Genomic DNA, 20,324 nt, shown 5'->3' with positions numbered 1-20,324 from the left:
ATTCCCGAAATGAGAAATTTTCTTGCTTGTGAAATAAAACAAAAATGTTGCCCCCATAAAAATATTGGAAGGCAAGCGCACCATTTGCCCCACCCCACATGATCATAATTCCCGCGATGAAAAGATTGTCTTGCTTTTTTGTTAGAATTCAAGAAATCTGTCCAATTATTTCACCCAAAAGCAGTGGCGTAACTACGGGGGGGGGGGGGGGGGGGGGGTGCGCCCCCTCATAATCCGCTGGTAAAAAAAAAAGACTTACCGAAATAGTAATTCAAGTGTTAGTAAACTGCTTTTGAATGAAAGGGTGATCAAGAAATAAGATATTTTTCTATGATTTCTTTTAACCATAATTAGATAGGTATATAGTGTGAAACATTGTTCAAAAAGCCCGGACCCGACAAAAGATTGTGATTCAGCGTGATTCCTGGTTGGCATTCTGCATATAAGCAGGACGTGCGCAGTGTACTCAGTACATCCGAACGAAGAGTCGCTACAATGTTGCGCAATGTGATGTAGAATGTACAGCACCTTTGTACCTTACACTTCGTTATATCAAAGCTAGATCATTGCTTTTGCAGTGTTGCTTTACATACTAGTCTATGTAGAAATGTCTTGCATTGCCAATAAAAAGACTTGACCTGGGCTAATTCCTAACTTTTCCATGTACATATAATACACACACAAACAAACACGCACAATTAGTTTAGGGGATGCTCTAAAGTGCAGATTTTGGACATCCTTTCCCCGCTTGGTCACTTCGACGCCACCTCGCTGGTCATACCTCCCCCAGTCATGAACATAAACCCACACCCTTGACTACCAGTGGCGGATCCAGGGGGAGGGGCGCACCGGGCGCACCGGGCGTCCGCCCCCCCCCCCCCCTTTAATTTCCAAAGCGAAAAAAAAAAGATAATAATATAGCTTCAAACGGCAGTTTTTGGACAGTAAAATGTCAACATTTTCAAGCTCGCTCGCTCCTCTCGCTCGCATTTAGTCGTAATGCCATTCTCCTGAAGTTGCTGCCAGTAATTGCCGGCAGTTGCGCCTGGTGCCCCCCCCCCTTAATTTCCAAAGCGAAAAATTATAGCGACAAACGACAATTTGGGGACTGTAAATGTCAAAATTTTCAAGCTCGCTCGCTCCGTTCGCTCGCATTTAATCTTTATGCCATTCTTCTGATGTTGCTAGATACCAGTAATTGCCTGCAGTTGCGCCCGGTGCGCCCCCTTAATTTCCAAAGCGAAAAAATATGGCTAAGAACGGCAGTTTTTGGACTGTAAAATGTAAAATTTTCAAGCTCGCTCTCTTCGCTCGCTCGCATTTAATCGTTATGCAATTCACCTGATGTTGCTGCCAGTAATTGCCAGCAGTTCCGCCCGGTGCCCTTCCCCCTTAATTTCCAAAGCGAAAAAATATGGCTAAGAAAAGAACGGCAGTTTTTGGACTGTAAAATGTAAAATTTTCAAGCTCGTTCGTTCTGCTCGCTCGAATGTAATCATTATGCTCTCCTGATATTGCTGCCAGTATTTGCCAGCAGTTGCGCCCGATGAGCCCCCTTAAATATAGAAATATACCTACAAACGGCAGTTTGTTTTTTACTGTAAAATGTCAAATTTTCAAGCTCGCTCGCTCGCATTTAATTGTTACCCAATTCTCCTGATTTTGCTGCCAGTAATTGCCGGCAGTTGCGCCCGGTGAACCCCCCCCCCCCCCACCTCCTTTATTTCCAAAGCGAAAAAATATGCCTCCAAATGGCAGTTTTGGGACTGTACAATGTCAAAATTTCCAAGCTCGCTCTCGTCGCTCGCTCGCATTTAATTGTTATGCCATTCACCAGATGTTGCTGCCAGTAATTGCCAGCAGTTGCGCCTGGTGCGCCCCTTAATTTCCAAAGCAAAAAAAATACGGCTACAAACGGCAGTTTTGGGACTGTAAAATGTCAAAATTTTTAAGCTCGCTCGCTCGCTCGCTCGCTCGGTCGCATTTAGTTGTTATGCAATTCTCCTGATGTTGCTGCCAGTAATTACCGGCAGTTGCGCCCGTTGCGCCCCCACCCCTCCTTTATTTCCAAAGCGAAAAAATATGGCTCCAAATGGCAGTTTTGGGACTGTAAAATGTCAAAATTTCCAAGCTCGCTCTCTTTGCTCGCTCGCATTTGATTATCATGCCATTCACCTGATATTGCTGCCAGTAATTGCCAGCAGTTGCGCTCGGTGCGGCCCCCTTAATTTACAAAGCAAAAAAAAAATATGGCTACAAACGGCAGTTTTTTGGACTGTAAAATGTCAAAATTTCCAAGCTCGCTCTCTTTGCTCGCTCGCATTTAATTATCATGCCATTCACCTGATATTGCTGCCAGTAATTGCCAGCAGTTGCGCTCGGTGCGCCCCCCTTAATTTACAAAGCAAAAAAAAAAAAAAAAATATGGCTACAAACGGCAGTTTTTTGGACTGTAAAATGTCAAAATTTCCAAGCTCGCTCGTATGTAGTCGTTATGCCATTCCCCTGATATCACTGCCAGTAATTTGTCGTTTCACACCGTCATTCCATAATCCATTTATAAGGGATGCAACCCTCTCCGGCACTTCCGCCCCCCGCCCCCCCCCCCCCCCCCCCCCCCGATGAAATCCTAGCTACCGGCGCGCCGTTGCCCTTTCCCCGCTTGGTTTCCCTCAAAAAACAGTAAAAGTCTAGGGATTGAGAGCTTCCTATATTCCAAATGTCTGTCCAAAAAAATCTCGTAAACATTTAGTGTCAAAACGCACTCCCCTTGAAAAAAAGCTGGTGACGCCCCTGTCCCGGCATGCTTCAGCCCCGGGCTTCATTACATCGACTGTCTAATGGATAGGCTTGGTTTGACTGCATCATGAATCACATGGTTATCACGGTTATTGCCAGGTTTAGTGACCGGTGCCCTCATACGAACATGACGGTCGTTAATTGGCATACCATTTTTTTTTCTGTCCACCACCACCATCACCGCACCTGAACAGAGTCTAGCCAAAGTCTTGCCTGCAAAGGAAGTCATTTTCAGCAATCATTTGTGCCTGTGCTCTGGTTCCAGTCCTCGGTTGTACAAGGATACTGCAGGTAACAAACATCAGAAGAGGGGCTTTCACGTGTGACTTTCATTGATAAATACACTCTTCCCTCTCCCCAGCCCTCTCTCCTTTAAAGGTTTATTCCATGAGATCAGTGAGAGACTGTACAAAGACCTGGAAGTGACCTGTTAAAGTCCATCAGATTTTAGATTTATAACTCCGTGTCCTGCGCGTATACTCTCGTAGTTTTTTTTTTTGCGTTTTTTTTTTTTGTTCGTGCATAGAAGCAATAGGCATCTCAGAAAACTTCCAGTGGAAATGCCTGTCATATTGAACACGTCGGTGCACATAGCATCTTATGCAGCATATTTTATACTCTCGCCATACGCAAACTCGTATTTGTATGTTGCCGTGTTAAGCTGTCTGAGAGCGAAGTCAGAGGAATGTCGCGGACTCTTCTCGAAGCCTGGCCAGGGCTTTCAGGAAGTCTGTTGGATGGGTGATGAAGATGATGGGTTGCTCTTCTGAGATAGCAGCCTCGATCAGCCTTCTCACCTGTCCCAGGTTATCAATTCAAGGCAAGAGGAAAGAGTGCGAAAATGTCACCACATGATATATTCATATAAATAAGATATATTAAATTAGATGATAAGAGTGTCGTCCAACAAAGTTATAATGTAAGAAAGCTATGGAATTCTAATCTAATGTTCGAAATATTTTCAAAGAACAGTAACAGCTGTTGCAATTAACTACTTCTGCATACTAGACGAGGAAATGATGGCCTACAGCTCTTCAATTTGTTTGTACACACATACAATTTTGTAAGTGCAATGCTTTTGGTCTCATCTACACACTACATTCCCTTTGTAATTCTCCCTTTTCAAGACTTCATCATTAGGCATTTACAACACAACAACAATCTAATGCGGGTGATACAAGTACTAGCTTTTCTTCATGCTTCGATATTAAAAGGAAATAAGGAATGACGAAATTTAATGAGAATTAAAGATTTAATTACAGATGTGATAGTATCCATTATCATGATTATTGTAGCTGCGACGTGACAACATGAATATAATAGAGTCCTATTTCATGTCCGCGCTGGGTGAAATATTTGCCATTCTCCAATGATCTCAAAGCCAGGCTGACACTTGCACGATTCTGTGGCACGCATTGGCACGACTCGAAATGTGCCAGTGCGCAAACTAGTCGTAAACATTACGACTTTTAAAATTCTCGTCCCGACATGGCACGCAGGTCACGACGCGTCGTGACCTGCGTGCCATGTCGTGACGAGCAAAATTTTGGTCACGACTTGCCACGACAAAATCGTGGCCACAAGTCGTGCAAGTGTCAGCCTGGCATAACTCTACACTGATTTCACCCAACACGATGATTGATTGTGGCTGAGGGATATCAGTGCGAACTTTGCGCATCATTGACCTTTAGGGGGAAAAAAACTGTTGGAGGCCTATGTTTATTCCTGTACTTATTATACTGATGCATAAAATGGCGATAAGTACGTTTTGTATTATTTTTCATCGAAGAGTGTGGTAAGCTCCTGTAAGTAAATGATTTGTGTTCTATCCAAATTACTGCCTACTTCCGTGTAAGGCTGATTCACGACACCGTCAAGATTTGGGATTTCATGAGAATGGATAGGGTGAATTGCGGGAAGGCGGGCGGAGGGGGGGGGTCTATAGGTTGAGAAGAGAAGCAATTTTCATTATGGAGTCGGATCAATGCTATCTGGACACACACTGGATGTTATGTTAGACGGAAATGAAAGTGACTTAACCCTATTTCAACTGGGCTATTTGAGACCAACTTTTTACAGGGGGTTCAATTTGACCCCCTTCAGATCTCGGCTGCCGATCGCGCGATCGCCGCAAAATTTTGCCTGAACATAGAGCCGGATGCCATCTACAAGATTACATGGTCATACAATAAAAAATATTGACTTTCTACTTTTAGTAAATTAATTATGCAAATTTATGTATGAAATCATAGTTTCACCTGTAACTCCATTAAAAAGGCTGAAGGATTGCTCAGGTTTTGTGTCAGAATTCCTCAAGACACATCAAACAATTTTCTTATAAAGAAATAGCACGATCAAAATAAATTTATTTTGTTTTTTGTTTTGTTAATTTCTTATGTATTTTACAATTTTTTCGACCTTTTGTTTCCTATTGTTTTTTTGGCCAAAATTTGTTGCAGGGACTTTTTCAAGCTTATCTACATTAGAATTGATTAATTTCTATGATTTAAAGTTGAAATAATCTAATTTATATCAATTTAACCAAAAAAAAAAAAAAAACCCACACAATTTGCATTGGATTTGCACATGATATCATGAATTTGAGCTGTTTTCGGGTTGACATGCATAGATATGCAAAACATTACGTAACTTCAGAACGGTGTACCCGGACGTCGCAAATTTGGTCTCAAAATATGCGGGAGACTTCAATGAAAAAAAAGTCATGAAATGACGAGGCAAAATCTTTGCGCGTTGCGGAATCTTGGCGCGAAATGTCGAGGGGGGGGGGGGTAAATTTGATACACCATTTCCCCAATCATTTCGAAAACCAAACGTCCAGGCACTTACATCATCAGAAGACGAGTCAAGTGAGACGGGGTCATCGTTGATCCGCGTGATCGACCGCCGAGACTTGTGGCTCTCGAAGCAGGTCTTGGCGAGGTCGAGGGAAGCTCTGAAGGGCTCACCGGCCTCCATAGTAGTGATCTGCTCGAAGTAGTAAAAAAGAATCCGCATGTTTTTGCCTCTCTTATTGTCTGTCTGTCTGTTTTAATACCTATCCCACCCCTCCCCATCTCTATGATAGGCTATCCATCTATCTATGTCTATCTATCTATCTATCTATCTATCTATCTATATATCTATCTATGTCTATCTATCTATCTATATATCTATCCATCTATCTATCTATCTATCTATCTATCTATCTATCTATCTATCTATCTATACCTATCTCTCTATTATATAGATCTATTTAGATATATCATGTACACATTATTATCTATGTGTATGTGTTTGTATATTTGCACATGCGTACATTGTACAGGTATCAAAATCTCTTTCTATCCGTATATTCGCATACTGCATAGCTGAATACGGAACTGCCTATAGTGGAAAAGATAAGGAAAAGAATGCATAGTATGACCATGAGTCAGCTTTTCGGGGGAAAGCCCCATTCTTATCCCAGGTACACAAATAAGGAACCGCCATTCTCTGTGTGTGCACTAATAAGCCTACCCGGACGAATTGAGAATGCTTCGTCACGGGTTTTATAATGTTAACTCTACATGTATTTGGTCTGCTCGTTTTACGAAATATTTTTGGGAAGTTGGACATTGACGAGGTCGATGTATACAAGAATACGTAAACGAGGTCCTCGTAAAGAATGATAATATACCCAGATATCAGGACACAGTATATGATTATAACGAGGAGGCACTAGATATGGCACTTGTCTGTTGATCGAAAGATCGGTCTGTATATTCTGTTCTTCGGGGATATGTTCCGTGGAGACTACTTCTGGCTTCACGGAATCCCCTCCTTTATATTAGAGAGGAGAGCCGTAAATGTAAAAAAATAAAAAAATAAAAAAATAAATAGATAACAAAATAATAAAATATCAAAAAACTCCTCCGGACAGATTTTTCTGTCTATTCTCTGTGTAACTTTTTACCTAAAGAGATGCACAGCAATTAAGAAAATAGTGACAAAAAGTGCGATCTAACATCTTTGATTTTAACTTCGGCTGTCGAAACAGTACCATTGTATTCTACGGTCACTTAGACTGTGCCCATTGCCAAAGCCCTTAAATTAAAGGAGACCTCAGATGATTTTCAGAGTTTTACATAGAAACAACCATAGATTGGTTACACTGGATACAGAGTTTCAGAATCTATAGTAATTGGAATGAGGAATAAGAATGTTTTCAAAATCTATAACAAATCACAATGAACAAGGATGATGACATGGCAGCCTCACTACAAGAATTCACGAGCAGGGGCTCAAGGAAGCAGAACAAAAGGAGAAAGCGTGCATAAATACTACACAGATGAACTTGTTAAGCACGTGGTGTTACAATGGTATTACATTGCTACATATCTGAAATATTATGTGAGGGTGCTATGTCATGATTTCTGTTCAGTGTAATTTGCTTTTGGTTTTTCAGAATATTGATTTCTCTGCTCAAAGACCACAATAAATTCCAGAAATCTATTCATGGAGCCGTTGATTTATGCACTCCACGATGTGAAATTTGAAAATCGTCTGGAATACCCCTTTAAAATTCACTCACCTCAGGGCCGTCCAAAGTAATCCCGAGTTCATGAAAGCTGTGTATATTTCGTTGAATGGTACTCATGGTGCCGTGTGGAAATCGCCGCAGGGTTACCTGTACCTTTGCATGTGAGAAAAGAATTGGAGTATGCCCGTGTGTTATTAACTTGACAGATATCAGTGGCGGATCCAGAGGGGGCGCAAGAGGCGCACGCCCCCCCCCCTTTATTTATCGTTAAAAACGAAAGAAATAAAAAGAAAAAAATGAAATGAAACCCGGAAGTGGCACCCAAAAATAATAGTTACCCCCCCCCCCCCCCCCCCCCATCCTTTACAGAATTCCTGGATCCGCCCCTGGATATGGATGTGAGTGCCTGGCGATGTATAACCATTCTGCACTTAAAATTGTGTAGTGCTAGACTGCAGGTACATGAATGAAATGCCTTTGTCAAAAACTGGTATTACTTTCCTTGTCTGAGGTCAACAAAAATCCAATGCCAGGCCAACATATTCAACCCTGATAGAAAAAAAAAAACACTGAACAAAAAAACAAACAAACAAACAAACAAACAAACAAACAAACAAACAAACAAAGGACGTACAGTCTAATTTTGACGAAAAATTGCACCCATTCAACAAGTAACTATAAGCCCCTCTTTTTGCTTTTGTTTAATAATATTGTTAGTTCATTTCCCATCTGAGAAGATGGCTGGATAGCCCATATTCAGCTATGCTAATATAAGCTGGTCTTCCATTCCATGGGGTCCAGTTGGATGTAAGGCGCGATCACTTCACCGGGTTACACACCCTGCTATTTGCGATAAATGAATGAAGCGAGGTCTTTCACGTGCATGAGTTGTGACTCTCACACACGGGACCTGCATTTTATGTCCTATCCGAGGGACATGTCATTGCTGGATAAGGAAACTACAGCGATCTGTAATGTCACAGCTGGACAACAATATGGGGAAAATATAAAGCGTATTCATCTTATTTGCATTTTTCTAGCATAATGAAAGATCACTTGGTTTATACCTCTCTTTCAGAAGGCAGGGGAAAACATTACCCTCAATAATACATTGTCAGTTGCAAGTCGAAGGATGAGCATTCCATTTTTCATCAAAACATGAACATTTGAGGATTTCTCGTAATATTTTCTTTATTTCGTTGTCCAATGTAGTGACATCACAAATTGTTGTAGTCTTCTTACCCAGCGACAGCGGTACCGAAACTTTACATATTCATAATATTTGAATGGATTGTCCGAATTTCCTCAAACGTTATTGATGTGTTCAACTAGTATTTCTGCATTCACTCAATCCACTTACGTAGGGTTTCATTCTCATCTAATGGTTTGACATACGCGGCCGCGTTGGGATCCTCATAATGTATTCGTACTTGACGTTTCACTAACGTGATATGAGAGAGGCATGTTTCTACACTACACGTGTTCCCATATACTTCTTTCACAATGGGTTTCTATCCATACATGCATACGTTTGGTTTTGTTTAGCATCTCTAAGTCCGGGACATAAATTTGAAGTTTTCATGAATGAGATTTTGCTTTGTGACCATTCTCATGTTTTGAATTAGTCACGAACATTATTTTATTTATGCATGTATGAAATAGACGTTTCTTCTTCGCCCTCTTCTCTTTCTTCTATTGCTTTCTGCTCCCTTTTTCGTCGCTAACTTTGCATCTATACTGTAGATATGATTATACATGTTGTGTCCCATAGCATCTTCACTAAAAATTTATTGTACACAAGTGTGTGTATACTTGTCTGTACAAACGTGCTGGAACTGTCCACCGTGTTTGGGGTGCAATACCGGTGCAGTTCCAGTAATCAAAAACAAACAAACAAACAAACAAACAAAACCACACACACACACACACACACACACTCACGCAGACCCTACATACTTTATTAATACTATATCAGTTCGCTCAGAATGAAAGCAGATCATCGTCTGTTGATAATCTCTGTTAGAGGATATTACATCAGAATGCCCATACTTTTAAATGTTAAAGGTTTAAATCGCTCATAACAAAATGAAAGAAATCGACAATTCAACGACGTAGGCCTACATAGTAGGCCTATACATGACCAAGCTATCATTGTAAGGTGCACACTCAAGCTCAATGCCAACAGCAACAACGACAACAACAACAGCAACAACTACAACAACAGCAATAACAGTACACGCGCGCGCGCATCAACACATGCCAGCATACATCCATATTGTATACACTGTACCAGAAAAAAAAAGTGGGGGGGGGGGGAGGAGGAGGAAGAGGGGATGCTATATACCTCAGAGGACCTGCTGAGTGCAAGACGGAGTTCGATCATCGCCCTCTTTGCGCAAGTCACCTGGCGGCCTCTCACACTTTGAATTAGGTCTCCATCAAAGTAGAGTGTACTGTCCGCAGCTCCACTCACACTTCATCCGTTATAAGTGAGTAAAAACAAACAAACAAGCAAATAAACAAAAGTGAACGATCGAATGAATATAAGTGTGAAAATATCATGAAAATGACAGGAAGGGTACTTCTCCGAAAGTTTTCAAGCAATCTCTCAAAACTCTGCTTTTTGTTCAGTATAATTTGCTATTATACATGTGTTTTCTACTGTTGGTATTCATGTAACGCTGTGAAGCAACATATTTGTTAAAGCGTTATGATTCAAATTATGTACTTAATGAAAAGGCTATAAGGCTGGAGCTCATGCAGTGAAAAGAATAAAAACATCGCGAGATAAGGACATATACCATGTGCGAGTAACTATTATTATTAGGCCTATTCTGAATTAGTATTGCAATAAAATTGTGGCTTTGAGATTGGTAATATAAGCCATTGAAGAGTTTGAATGCAAAAAAAGATGAATGTCATTTTCAATCTTTTTACATTAAAGCCTTCATTGAAAAGAGAAAATAAGAAATCTTTTCATTGTACCACACTCGTTATATTGCAATAAATATCTTGAAGATGTTATTAACATTTTAATATATTTTAAGCATTTTTTTTTGGGGGGGTGGGGGGTTGGAGGAGGGGGTTGAACAGTTGTAATCTATAATATATCAAATTGATAAAAATTGATAACTGTTTTTGTATTTAAGTTCTTCCTGTATCTTCCTGAATATCACTGACGAATTTTTATGAAGCCGTGCGATGCTATTTAAAGCAAGGATTAGAAATATTTACCCCCTCCAAGCCGGGAAACCACAAAGAAAATGATCAAAGTTACTATATATAGTAATGTGTCAAACACAAACACACACACACACACACACACACACAAAATAATGAATTGGTAAATATTGTCACCCTTCGAACTTTGGGGAAATGTTAAATCCAAGACTTTGGGTTGTTAGATTTCATATTTTGAGTTTTGAATTTAACTTTTTTTTAAACAAAAGATATGAGGAGTACCTTTATTTGTTCGATGTTGGAATGAACACTTCCTTTTTTTAATTTTTTTTTTTAGAATGCAGTTGGGCATGAAGTGTACCAATGGCAATGATAGCAGAAGGGTTACTCATGCAAAACAAGCAAGCAAACAAGCGAACAAATCAACAAATATAACCCATAACCATACAGTAACTAGAAACGTCGCTATGGCGACTGGTATGCCTCCGCCATAATGCATGATTCTCCTAATAGGTCTAGATAGTACATGTGGACAATGTGTGATTACGTGCATTTTCACAAAATTGGCAAAATATTAAAATGACAAATTTGTCACAAATGTGTTGAATGTTCATCTTCCTTTACCTAGGTTTAATTGGATTAATAGGAGAGCATGTATTTGGGGATTTAAGGACTTTGGACTTGACTTTGACCCATTCATATGTTTATGCATTGAGTAATTTTCAAGGAATGGAGAAAAAGTGCAATTTCTGTATTGAATAGTAAATTGTTACCATTTTCATCTGGCCTTTGACCCGAAAATTCATCAGATAATCACTGTCAGGCAGAACATGCATAAATATGTAGTAAGTTTCAAGATAACTTGAGCCACTCTCGAGATACGTATGGAGGAAAAAGTTAGTTCAGCACTTTCACTTGATCTTTGACCTTTTGACCTTTGAGGCAAAAAGAAAAAGAAAAAAACTTTAAAGAGAATCTCTATTAGGTCGTACATGCATAAACCAAGTGTAAAAAAATAATCCTGCTGGCATTGCATAAACATGAGGGAAATAGTAATATTTTGAAGTGTTGCCCTTGACCTTTGACCCCATGAACCCTAAAGTGTCTAGATAATCACTGCCAGTTAGTATACTATGTTCCGTGAAGATACCTTAAACAATTTCCAATTCACGGAGAAAAAAGTGAAGTTTTAACATTTTACTTGACCTTTTGACCTTTGACCTCATGACCCCAAACTTTCACCAGAGAATCTTAATTGGGTAATACATGTACAAGTTTCAAGAAAATATCTTCAGGCATTGCATAGATATGGTGACAATAGTGAAATTTTATGTATATGACCTTGACCTTTTTTGACCTTTGACCTTGAGCATGTGCACCCAAAAGTTAAGAGGCACAACTTCAACCCCTAATACACATACATGCCAAGTTTCATTAGGATACCTCAAAAAGGTTTTTTAGTTACGCTGTCCACAAAATTCATTACGGACGGACGGAAGGACGCACGGAAGGACGGACGGACGGAAGGACGGACGGAAGGACGGACGGAAGGACGGACGGACGGAAGGACGGACGGACGGACGGACGGACGGACAACCCGAAAACATAATGCCTCCGGTACCACTTCGTGGCGGAGGCATAAAAACACTGTCATAGCATATACACACATAGGAAATACTAGACGAGACGCAAGTCACCGGAGCGGTATACCGCGTGAATGGGTCAGATAATCAAAGGGGAAAAAATCGCAAAGAATTAAAAAAAAAAAGAAAATGTGCAAACTAACACGGCAACGAAAATCGCCTCGCACGCATTGGTGAGAGAATCATGATTACGAGAAGCATTGATCGTCAGATGTTTTTGGGGAACCCCTTTTAAGTGAGTCACTGCTGTGATTGCGAAATGCCATCTTGAAAGGGGATTTTCGGCATTTGTTGTTGTTGAGCTTTTTTTTTTGTCATGCTGTATGCAGTTTGGTGGTATGGCAAGCAATATGATGGTGATTTTAGTTAATTCAGAAAGTTGAAAACATTGCACACTGGCCGAATACTTGGGTACCTAAGGGGGGTCACCGTGCATCCCCCCCCCCCCCCAGGACTCCTCGAAACTTACATTTTCAGGATCCTCATGACATACCAAAACATAATCAAGATGTTAACAGGAACGAAAAGTGGCTGTTCTAGGTGAAATTTAATGTATTCTATTGTTTTTCATAATTTCTTATGTATTTCTTTGTTTTTCAACTTTTTCAACTTTTGTTTTTTCTTTGTTTTTCTATTGGAAATTGTCACTGACCACTTTTCTACCATAATTAGCACAAAACTAATCAATGAAAGTGATTAATTATAAAAATAATCAGGTTTTCATGACCTTCATGACAGAGCACCTGTTTTCCATAGGAAATGTACACAAAATCACAAAATTGTGCCCGTTTTGGGGGGACATTCCGTTACAATAATGGGCGTGACTTCGCAAAAGTATACGCGGATGTTGCAAATTTGGTCTCAAAAGTTGTGCGAGACTTGACAAAACAAAGTCAAGAAGCCTCGCGACAGATTTATTGCGCGAAACTTCGAGGGGGGGGGGCGGATCCCCCCCCCCCCCGTCCTTATGTATGTATGTATGTAATATATATGTGCTTGCATGTAGGGCCTACATAGTAGGGTACCTAAGGGGGGGGGGTCACCGTGCACCCCCCCCCAGGACTCCTCAAAACTTACTTGACTTTGTTTTGTTCAAGTCTCACGCAACTTTCGAGACCAAATTTGCAACTTCCCCGCATACTTTTGCGAAGTCATGCCCATTTTTGTAACGGAATGTCGTCCCAAAACGGGCACAATTTTGTGCTTTTGTGTACATTTCCTATGGAAAACAGGTGCTCTGTCATGAAAGTCATGAAAACCTGATTATTTTTACAATTAATCACTTTCATTGATTAGTTTTGTGCTAATTATGGTAGAAAAGTGGTCAGTGACAATTTCCAATAGAAAAACAAAGAAAAAACAAAAGTTGAAAAAGTTGAAAAACAAAGAAATACATAAGAAATTATGAAAAACAATAGAATACATTAAATTTCACCTAGAACAGCCACTTTTCGTTCCTGTTAACATCTTGATTATGTTTTGGTATGTCATGAGGATCCTGAAAATGTAAGTTTCGAGGAGTCCTGGGGGGATGCACGGTGACCCCCCCTTAGGTACCCGACTAGAACTGTAATTTGTATATCATGGTGAATCAAATTCTTTTCTTTTCTTTTCTTTTCGTTTGTTTCTTTTCTGTTACTTAATGATTACTTTATCATAATGATTTTGTTTAGTGACATACTATTTACTACGTTTTGAGTAAACCACGTATTACAGGCCATTATTTTTTTTTTGTGTGTATCACTCTTTTTGCATCCTTTTCGCTCAACCTTTCAAAGTATTATTATGCAATGATATTCTTATTTATTCTGCTGTGTTTCACATTTCATATCTTATCATACTTTAAAGTTTACGATTCATATTGGGTTATGTATTTTCTTCTTCAAGTTGATCAAAGTGTGATGTGTAATGCATACATTGTATATTGTTGTACTTTTTGTTAGATGTCAGATGGAAAATAAATAAAACTGAACTACACTGAACTGAAACTGAAATACAGAACAAAAACATTACGGGTGTGTGCCGACCACAGATAACTAATAATGTAGTAATGTAGTAACTAATAATAAAGTGAATGAAAAGATTACTGCCGATATGAATATGATTACGCCGATATGAATATGATGGACATACTGCTTTTGCCAGCTCTTTTGTGGCTGCATTAAGAAAATAAACAAAGAGAAGAGATGTAATACTTGGTGTGATTTCACATTCATAGTGTAAAAGCTCTTGATACATCACATCTTCAATATTCATAACGATGAGCAACAGATAAATGAGACCAGCTTCATAGAGATGTTCGCATTTGTTAGCAATTGAGAGTTAAGCATCAATAGTTCGTTTACAGATCCCAAACTCACCTCCCATATATCTTTCAGGGCTGCTTCCGAGAGATAACTAAATTTGTGTCCTCGTAGTCATTGCAAACTCCGTTGTATAGACTTGAATTAGCTACTAAGGGGGTATAGCTCCATGATTCTTCTTTGGTTTCTGTGATATTTGTGTTTCTCACATTGTGTTTATCGCATTGATTCTCACATATAGATCAATATCATTCCAAGACTATACAAAAGGTGCGCTCGTGTCAGTAAATGGTGCATAAAAGTAAATACAACGTACTCGTCTATCTAAAGACTGCAATGAGTTACATGGATATGTATCGTATCAAATCACAGATGTATGAAACTTACAAGACTTGTCCCTCGTAGGTTGTGAACGTCGTGCCATTTTGGTCTTGCTTGGTCACGTTTACATTGACTTTTTCCGCATCTCTTTCGCGGTGCATCTTACTGAAAGAGGAAAAAAAAAAGCAAACAAGGAACAAAACGTTTTGACATGAATACACAATCTGAAAGCAATATTGCTGCTCATTGAAGTACAATGAACAAAGAAACTGGGTGTAGAATGTCTTCAAAAGTCTGTCTAGCTGCGCTGTGGTAATAAGGGAAACAAATTAAGTTCTCCAAGATACAGCTGTATATTTTGTATTATGAGGGGACAAAATAGGCACCTAACAGGTTTTACTTTGTTCTTTTCCGTCATGTTTTCATGCTGTGATGTGTATTAGATATTTTGCTTACAGTACATACACGCACACACACACACACACACACACACACACAAAATCTTTCGAAGAATCCTGCAAAATTGTCGTAAACGTATAACATCAGAGTAAAGTGCAACTGATCCAGTACCACCGAAGATATAGTACTGGAGCCATTCAACAGTCATCTGTCAAGCAATACATAATACCTGTGTCAGCATTTCGTCCGAACTATATAGTCTTGCAAAATACCTCTCTCAGTGTCTCCATTGTATATAGGCCTACACATACCAAATTACTGACAGTTGTGGATATATATATAATACTGTTGCTTAGTCTGTGAATTCGCTACACCTGTCCTATTTTTTAACCTATCTTTAGTAATAGAAAAGTGTGTGAGAGAGAGAGAGAGAGAGAGAAATATATTGGGGGGGGGGGGTTAGGGGAAAGCAGAGACAAAATAGCACGACAATGAATGATATAGCAGAGGAGGAAGGTGGACCAATGTACTCAGCAACATGGTGACGCCTACGAAGCGTCTTTCTTAAAGGAGGGGCTTCCCATTGCAACTGGAGTTCTGAACTGTGATTCATCATAGGTTTAGTGTTAGAGTTTGGGTTAGGGTTAGGATTAGGTTCAGGATTGGGATTAGGGTTAGGGGAAAAGGAAGGGGAAGGGTCCGGCTTAATTGTCCAGGGGGTAGTTGCCCTAGACCCCCTATAAGATAGTTTGCATTTAAGAAAGCTTCAGTAGAAGTGAGGACAGCTATTGCGCGGTTGTGATTATTGTCAGAAGCCATCATTCCTCCTTAATAATTCATTTAGTCACTACAACTTACGGACTCCAAGAGATTCGTCCGTCGCCATGACCAATATTCTACCCAGCAGCAACCATTCCATTGCCCTCTCCCCTTTTGCCCGCATAGATAGCTAGGCCTAATTACGTGTGTTTGTTTCTTGTTCATACCTCATCATGGCACCCCTACTGTCACCGTCAAAAGAACGCAGACTGCTCGGTGGCGAGAGTTCCTCTAGCAACATATCTGGGATGCACATTTCCAATGAAGACATGTGCTTTTTTGGTGAGTGGTTGTTCCTTTTCTTCCGGAGTTCCACTTCGCTGTCGGTGGAACGGCGATGAGGACGTGGCTCCTTGCCTGCTAGCTTGAGCAATGCGTTCTCCCATATCTCCAGCTCGGCTCTGTGAGGTCATCAAATGTAGTGTAAATTAATCTCAAACTCAACGTTTTTATCATTCATTTCTAATCCGTCAGCAAACAAACTTCAAACATCATTGAGGAATAATCGACAAAATTGATTTTGCGTCTCACATAACAGCAGCAACAACAAAGGAGATCTCAACAAATAAGCACTGTTTTCATTGGAGTGAATTCCTGTGTATTTTACGGATATAACGTCCATCAAACTAATTCCCCCAAAATGTAATCAAATTCCATAATTTTGTCTTCTTCAAGCATTTCGCATGACAGACACAAATTATTTACTCTGAGCGTAAGACATATAGGCCCATAACAACGTACAATACAGAGATCTGGAGATAAAAGGTGCAGACTATATCATGTATATAGCGTATGTAGACTTTCGTAAATTCAGTTGTAATGTGTAAACACAAAGGAATTGATACAGTTTATACATTAGGAGGTATCAAATGGCGAAAAGAATTAATGTGTTCATGAAATCAGAATCTACTTTAAATACAAAGCTACACCAACAAGTACATGTACAAGACTGCCTACTGAATAAGGTAAAATCAGACGCAAAGAATTGGAAAAGTCTCTTTGACAATCGGCTTTGATGTGAGGAACTACTATTGATTTTAAACATTGTTTCACTCTAAAGAGGAAGTGGTCGGAACATAAAAGAAAAGTATGAAGCTTATGCTGTTTGAGAGTTTCAAGGCAGGATAAGCTTCATTTTATTGAACAGAATATTCCATGCTATACGAAAAAGACTCATTATATTACTCGAAAGAACTGCGGATATTAAACATGTCTTCATAAATCAAAGGGGTATGCACATTTGACGTGCTCAATAAAACTATGAAACTATCAATGTAAGGTAATCAAAATCACCTTGAATTGCCGAAGTACATCAGTATGTATTTCAGTTTCTTAGACGACGAGGCATCGCTCCGACACGTCAAGCGCAAGAACGTCTTGTCCTTTTCGTCGTCAATTCTTTCAACGTCTGTCAGCGTGAGATGCGATTTCGAGATTATCAGCTCTCTCGACGTCAACTTGCAGTTCTGATCAGTCATGTCTGTCTCCGTCTTCAAAAAGAACATTAATTTGGGTTTCTGTCATTATACTCTCGTCTACTTATCTCCGATTCTTTAATACGCATTACTATTGTTATGATCATCATCATCATTATCATAGTTGTTGTTGTTATAATCATCATTATCATCACCATCATCATCATCATTACCATTACTCACTTACAAAACAGTCTCACAAGCCAGTTCAGCATTATGGTATTTGCACACAATACTGTAAACATGGTAAAAGCGTTTAGTCAAAAACAACTCTGGCTGTATAACTAAGACGTGACCATATAAATGCTTTAAATCACATCAACCCGAACCAAGATCACTTAAATGACATTTATAAATCAGTCATGCCCCCATAATATTTGCTTCATATAATCTTCTCTTCCCAGAAATAAAGTGGGGCCCGCTCCAAAGCTAGGCTTTTAAACTCTTTTACTTACCAATGCGCGCCTCGTATTTAGTAAAAGTCAGATCAAGCTGAATCAGATAACATCAAATCAAATACATTCAAATAAAATCACATCATATCAGATCAGCTATGAACTTACCTTATTAATTACTCCCTCTGGGGAATCAGATTCAAAAAGCGGCAATCTGCTCTCCAGCCCACAGCTCTCTTGATGATAACTGTCCATCTTCGGGTATACACAGCTTACCATGCAGTTGTCTTGTAGAGAAAATGGCACTATGCATGTTTTAGGAACAACCGAGTTCAATGGTAGTGACACGACAATTTCGAGTAAATGATAGTGAAATAAACTAGAAGTATTTTCATAAACATAGCCAATATTCTACGAAAATAAGAATTTGACAATTTACTACTTGCAGTACTAGTATTCATTTTTGAAAACATGACTTAATGACACTCCACAGAAGTTTATCCAAACCAGTATGTTTGTTCGTAATAATCTAGTATGATATGATAATCTATATGGACTGTTAAAAAATAACGATAAGTTCTAAAAAGCATGCGTTTCGCAGATGCACAAGAAAATGAGAAGTGGATACTGCAACTAATGAGAACAATTTTAGATCAGCGTTTATAATCAGAAAAACGTGCAAACAATAAAATTCTAAATATGGCACTCACTGTTTGGAGAATCGAGAATGACATTATGATTTTCCAGGTATAAGCACAGCGCGAGTTTACCATGATGGATTTCAAGAAATTCAGCTGTTATATATATATATATATATATATATATATATATGTTTTGACTGGCAACAAAGTTTTCAGTTATGATAGTGATTTTTTTGTATTCATTTTTATAATGAAAGCTGATTGAGGATCAGTATCGTCATTAAGAATGGGTGGCTTCAAACAGCAGCGCACACTCACCTCAATTCCTCTGCGAACGTACGGGACTGCTACAAACACGCCGTAATCAGCTGGCGATTCACAACGACAGCAGGGAGGAAGCCTATACTATACAAGCATGACAAGTCGATGACAGCTATACAGCCAAGTGTCGGTAGCCGGTGCTGCTCGTTGAACAGTGGCAAATCAAAATGATGTAATTTCTAATATCAAAATTTCTGTCACCACAAGGTATTAATGTTTTCTTACTTCCGTTTTTGTTTATCACGGTGCCCGATCTCGTTTGTTTAAACTGATTCCTCTCCACCGTGCAGACGCGGAAGTTAAGTTTGATATTATGGCCGCATATTACTGCAGTGGGCTGCGTCAATATGCAATACTAGTACAGTACTGTCCGCGTAATCGGGTATCGCTTAAACGGGTACTCCGTTTAATTGGGTAGAAATATCAAAGTCAGTTCCAATACACATTAAAATTACCTGATGATCGGGTTGCCTCTCCGCATAAATGGGTAAATAATTTTCTTCTCATTTACTTTCTACCCACATTCTATCACAAATATAACACTTTAAAAATCATGAATCTCAAATTTTCTACGTTAGCGAGGAGTCCATAACAAGAGTGTAAATTATTGCTCCTGACTGAGCAAGTTAGTGTAAGGTATGTACAATGTGCCTTGCAAGCACGCGTGTTAAGCATACAGTGTAGGTGTTCGGTGCAGTGTACAATGCACGTACACAGGAACGGCGCAGTGTTTTCAAAAGTGTGGGGGCCCACTTCCGGGTTTCATGAGCCAACAAAGTGATGACAATCATGGGCGTCACCAGGGGGGGTGCGTTGGGTGCGAACGCACCCCCCTTCAGATCCTTAAAAAAAAAAAAAAAATCAGTCTGCGAGCGACCTCAACGCCGGACGCTAAATAATTACTCTTTTCTATTTTTTTCTTCATATTTTGCACCAGGGACACACACACACACACACACACACACACACACACACACACACACACACACAAAATCAATTCGCACCCCTGGTTCTGGCAGCACTGATTTTATACATATCTATTAGTATTCTACAGTGTTTACTATTTATCGACCGTACTGTACATCCCTACGATACCGAGCACTTATACACGTTTGCATGTACGTGTGCTACTTACAAGTACATAGTAGGGTCTATGTACATTACTTCTGACCAATCAATATTGCCAGCCCAAGAGCGAGCCTTAGCCTCATTAAAAAAAGATGAAAAAAAAAATGGAGGGGCAAGCATATTACTTTGCCCACCCCCCCCCCCCTCCATAATTCCAGAGACGAGAAGATTTTCTTATCTTTTTTTTGGACCGAAAAACAAAAAGTTACCCCCATAAAATATTGGAGGGGCAAGCATATTTTAATTTTGCCCCCCCCCCCCATAATTAATAATTCCCGAAATGAGAAATTTTCTTGCTTGTGAAATAAAACAAAAATGTTGCCCCCATAAAAATATTGGAAGGCAAGCGCACCATTTGCCCCACCCCACATGATCATAATT

At 39.6% G+C, this 20,324-nt stretch overlaps 1 protein-coding gene across 1 annotated transcript; it reads right to left on the bottom strand.

Moving 5' to 3' along the window:
* Positions 1-2,968: 2,968 nt before the first annotated feature.
* LOC139735279 (uncharacterized) lies at positions 2,969-19,094 on the bottom strand. Its single transcript, XM_071646034.1, has 9 exons — positions 18,813-19,094; positions 18,022-18,140; positions 17,277-17,473; positions 16,151-16,384; positions 14,832-14,930; positions 9,663-9,792; positions 7,370-7,471; positions 5,647-5,784; positions 2,969-3,596 (listed from the first exon to the last, which is right to left on the bottom strand). Exons 2-9 carry the CDS (start codon positions 18,130-18,132, stop codon positions 3,477-3,479), a joined length of 1,131 nt encoding a protein of 376 aa, XP_071502135.1. The 5' UTR covers positions 18,133-18,140; positions 18,813-19,094; the 3' UTR covers positions 2,969-3,476.
* Positions 19,095-20,324: the final 1,230 nt, after the last annotated feature.

The sequence above is a fragment of the Diadema antillarum genome, unplaced genomic scaffold (genome assembly GCF_040938485.1).
Source record: "Diadema antillarum isolate AM-2024a unplaced genomic scaffold, OU_Dant_1.0 seq00000569_RagTag, whole genome shotgun sequence".
NCBI classification, from domain to species: Eukaryota; Metazoa; Echinodermata; class Echinoidea; order Diadematoida; family Diadematidae; genus Diadema; species Diadema antillarum.
Note: the sequence above shows the minus strand (reverse complement) of the source record. Positions and strands in the feature narration are given on the sequence as shown.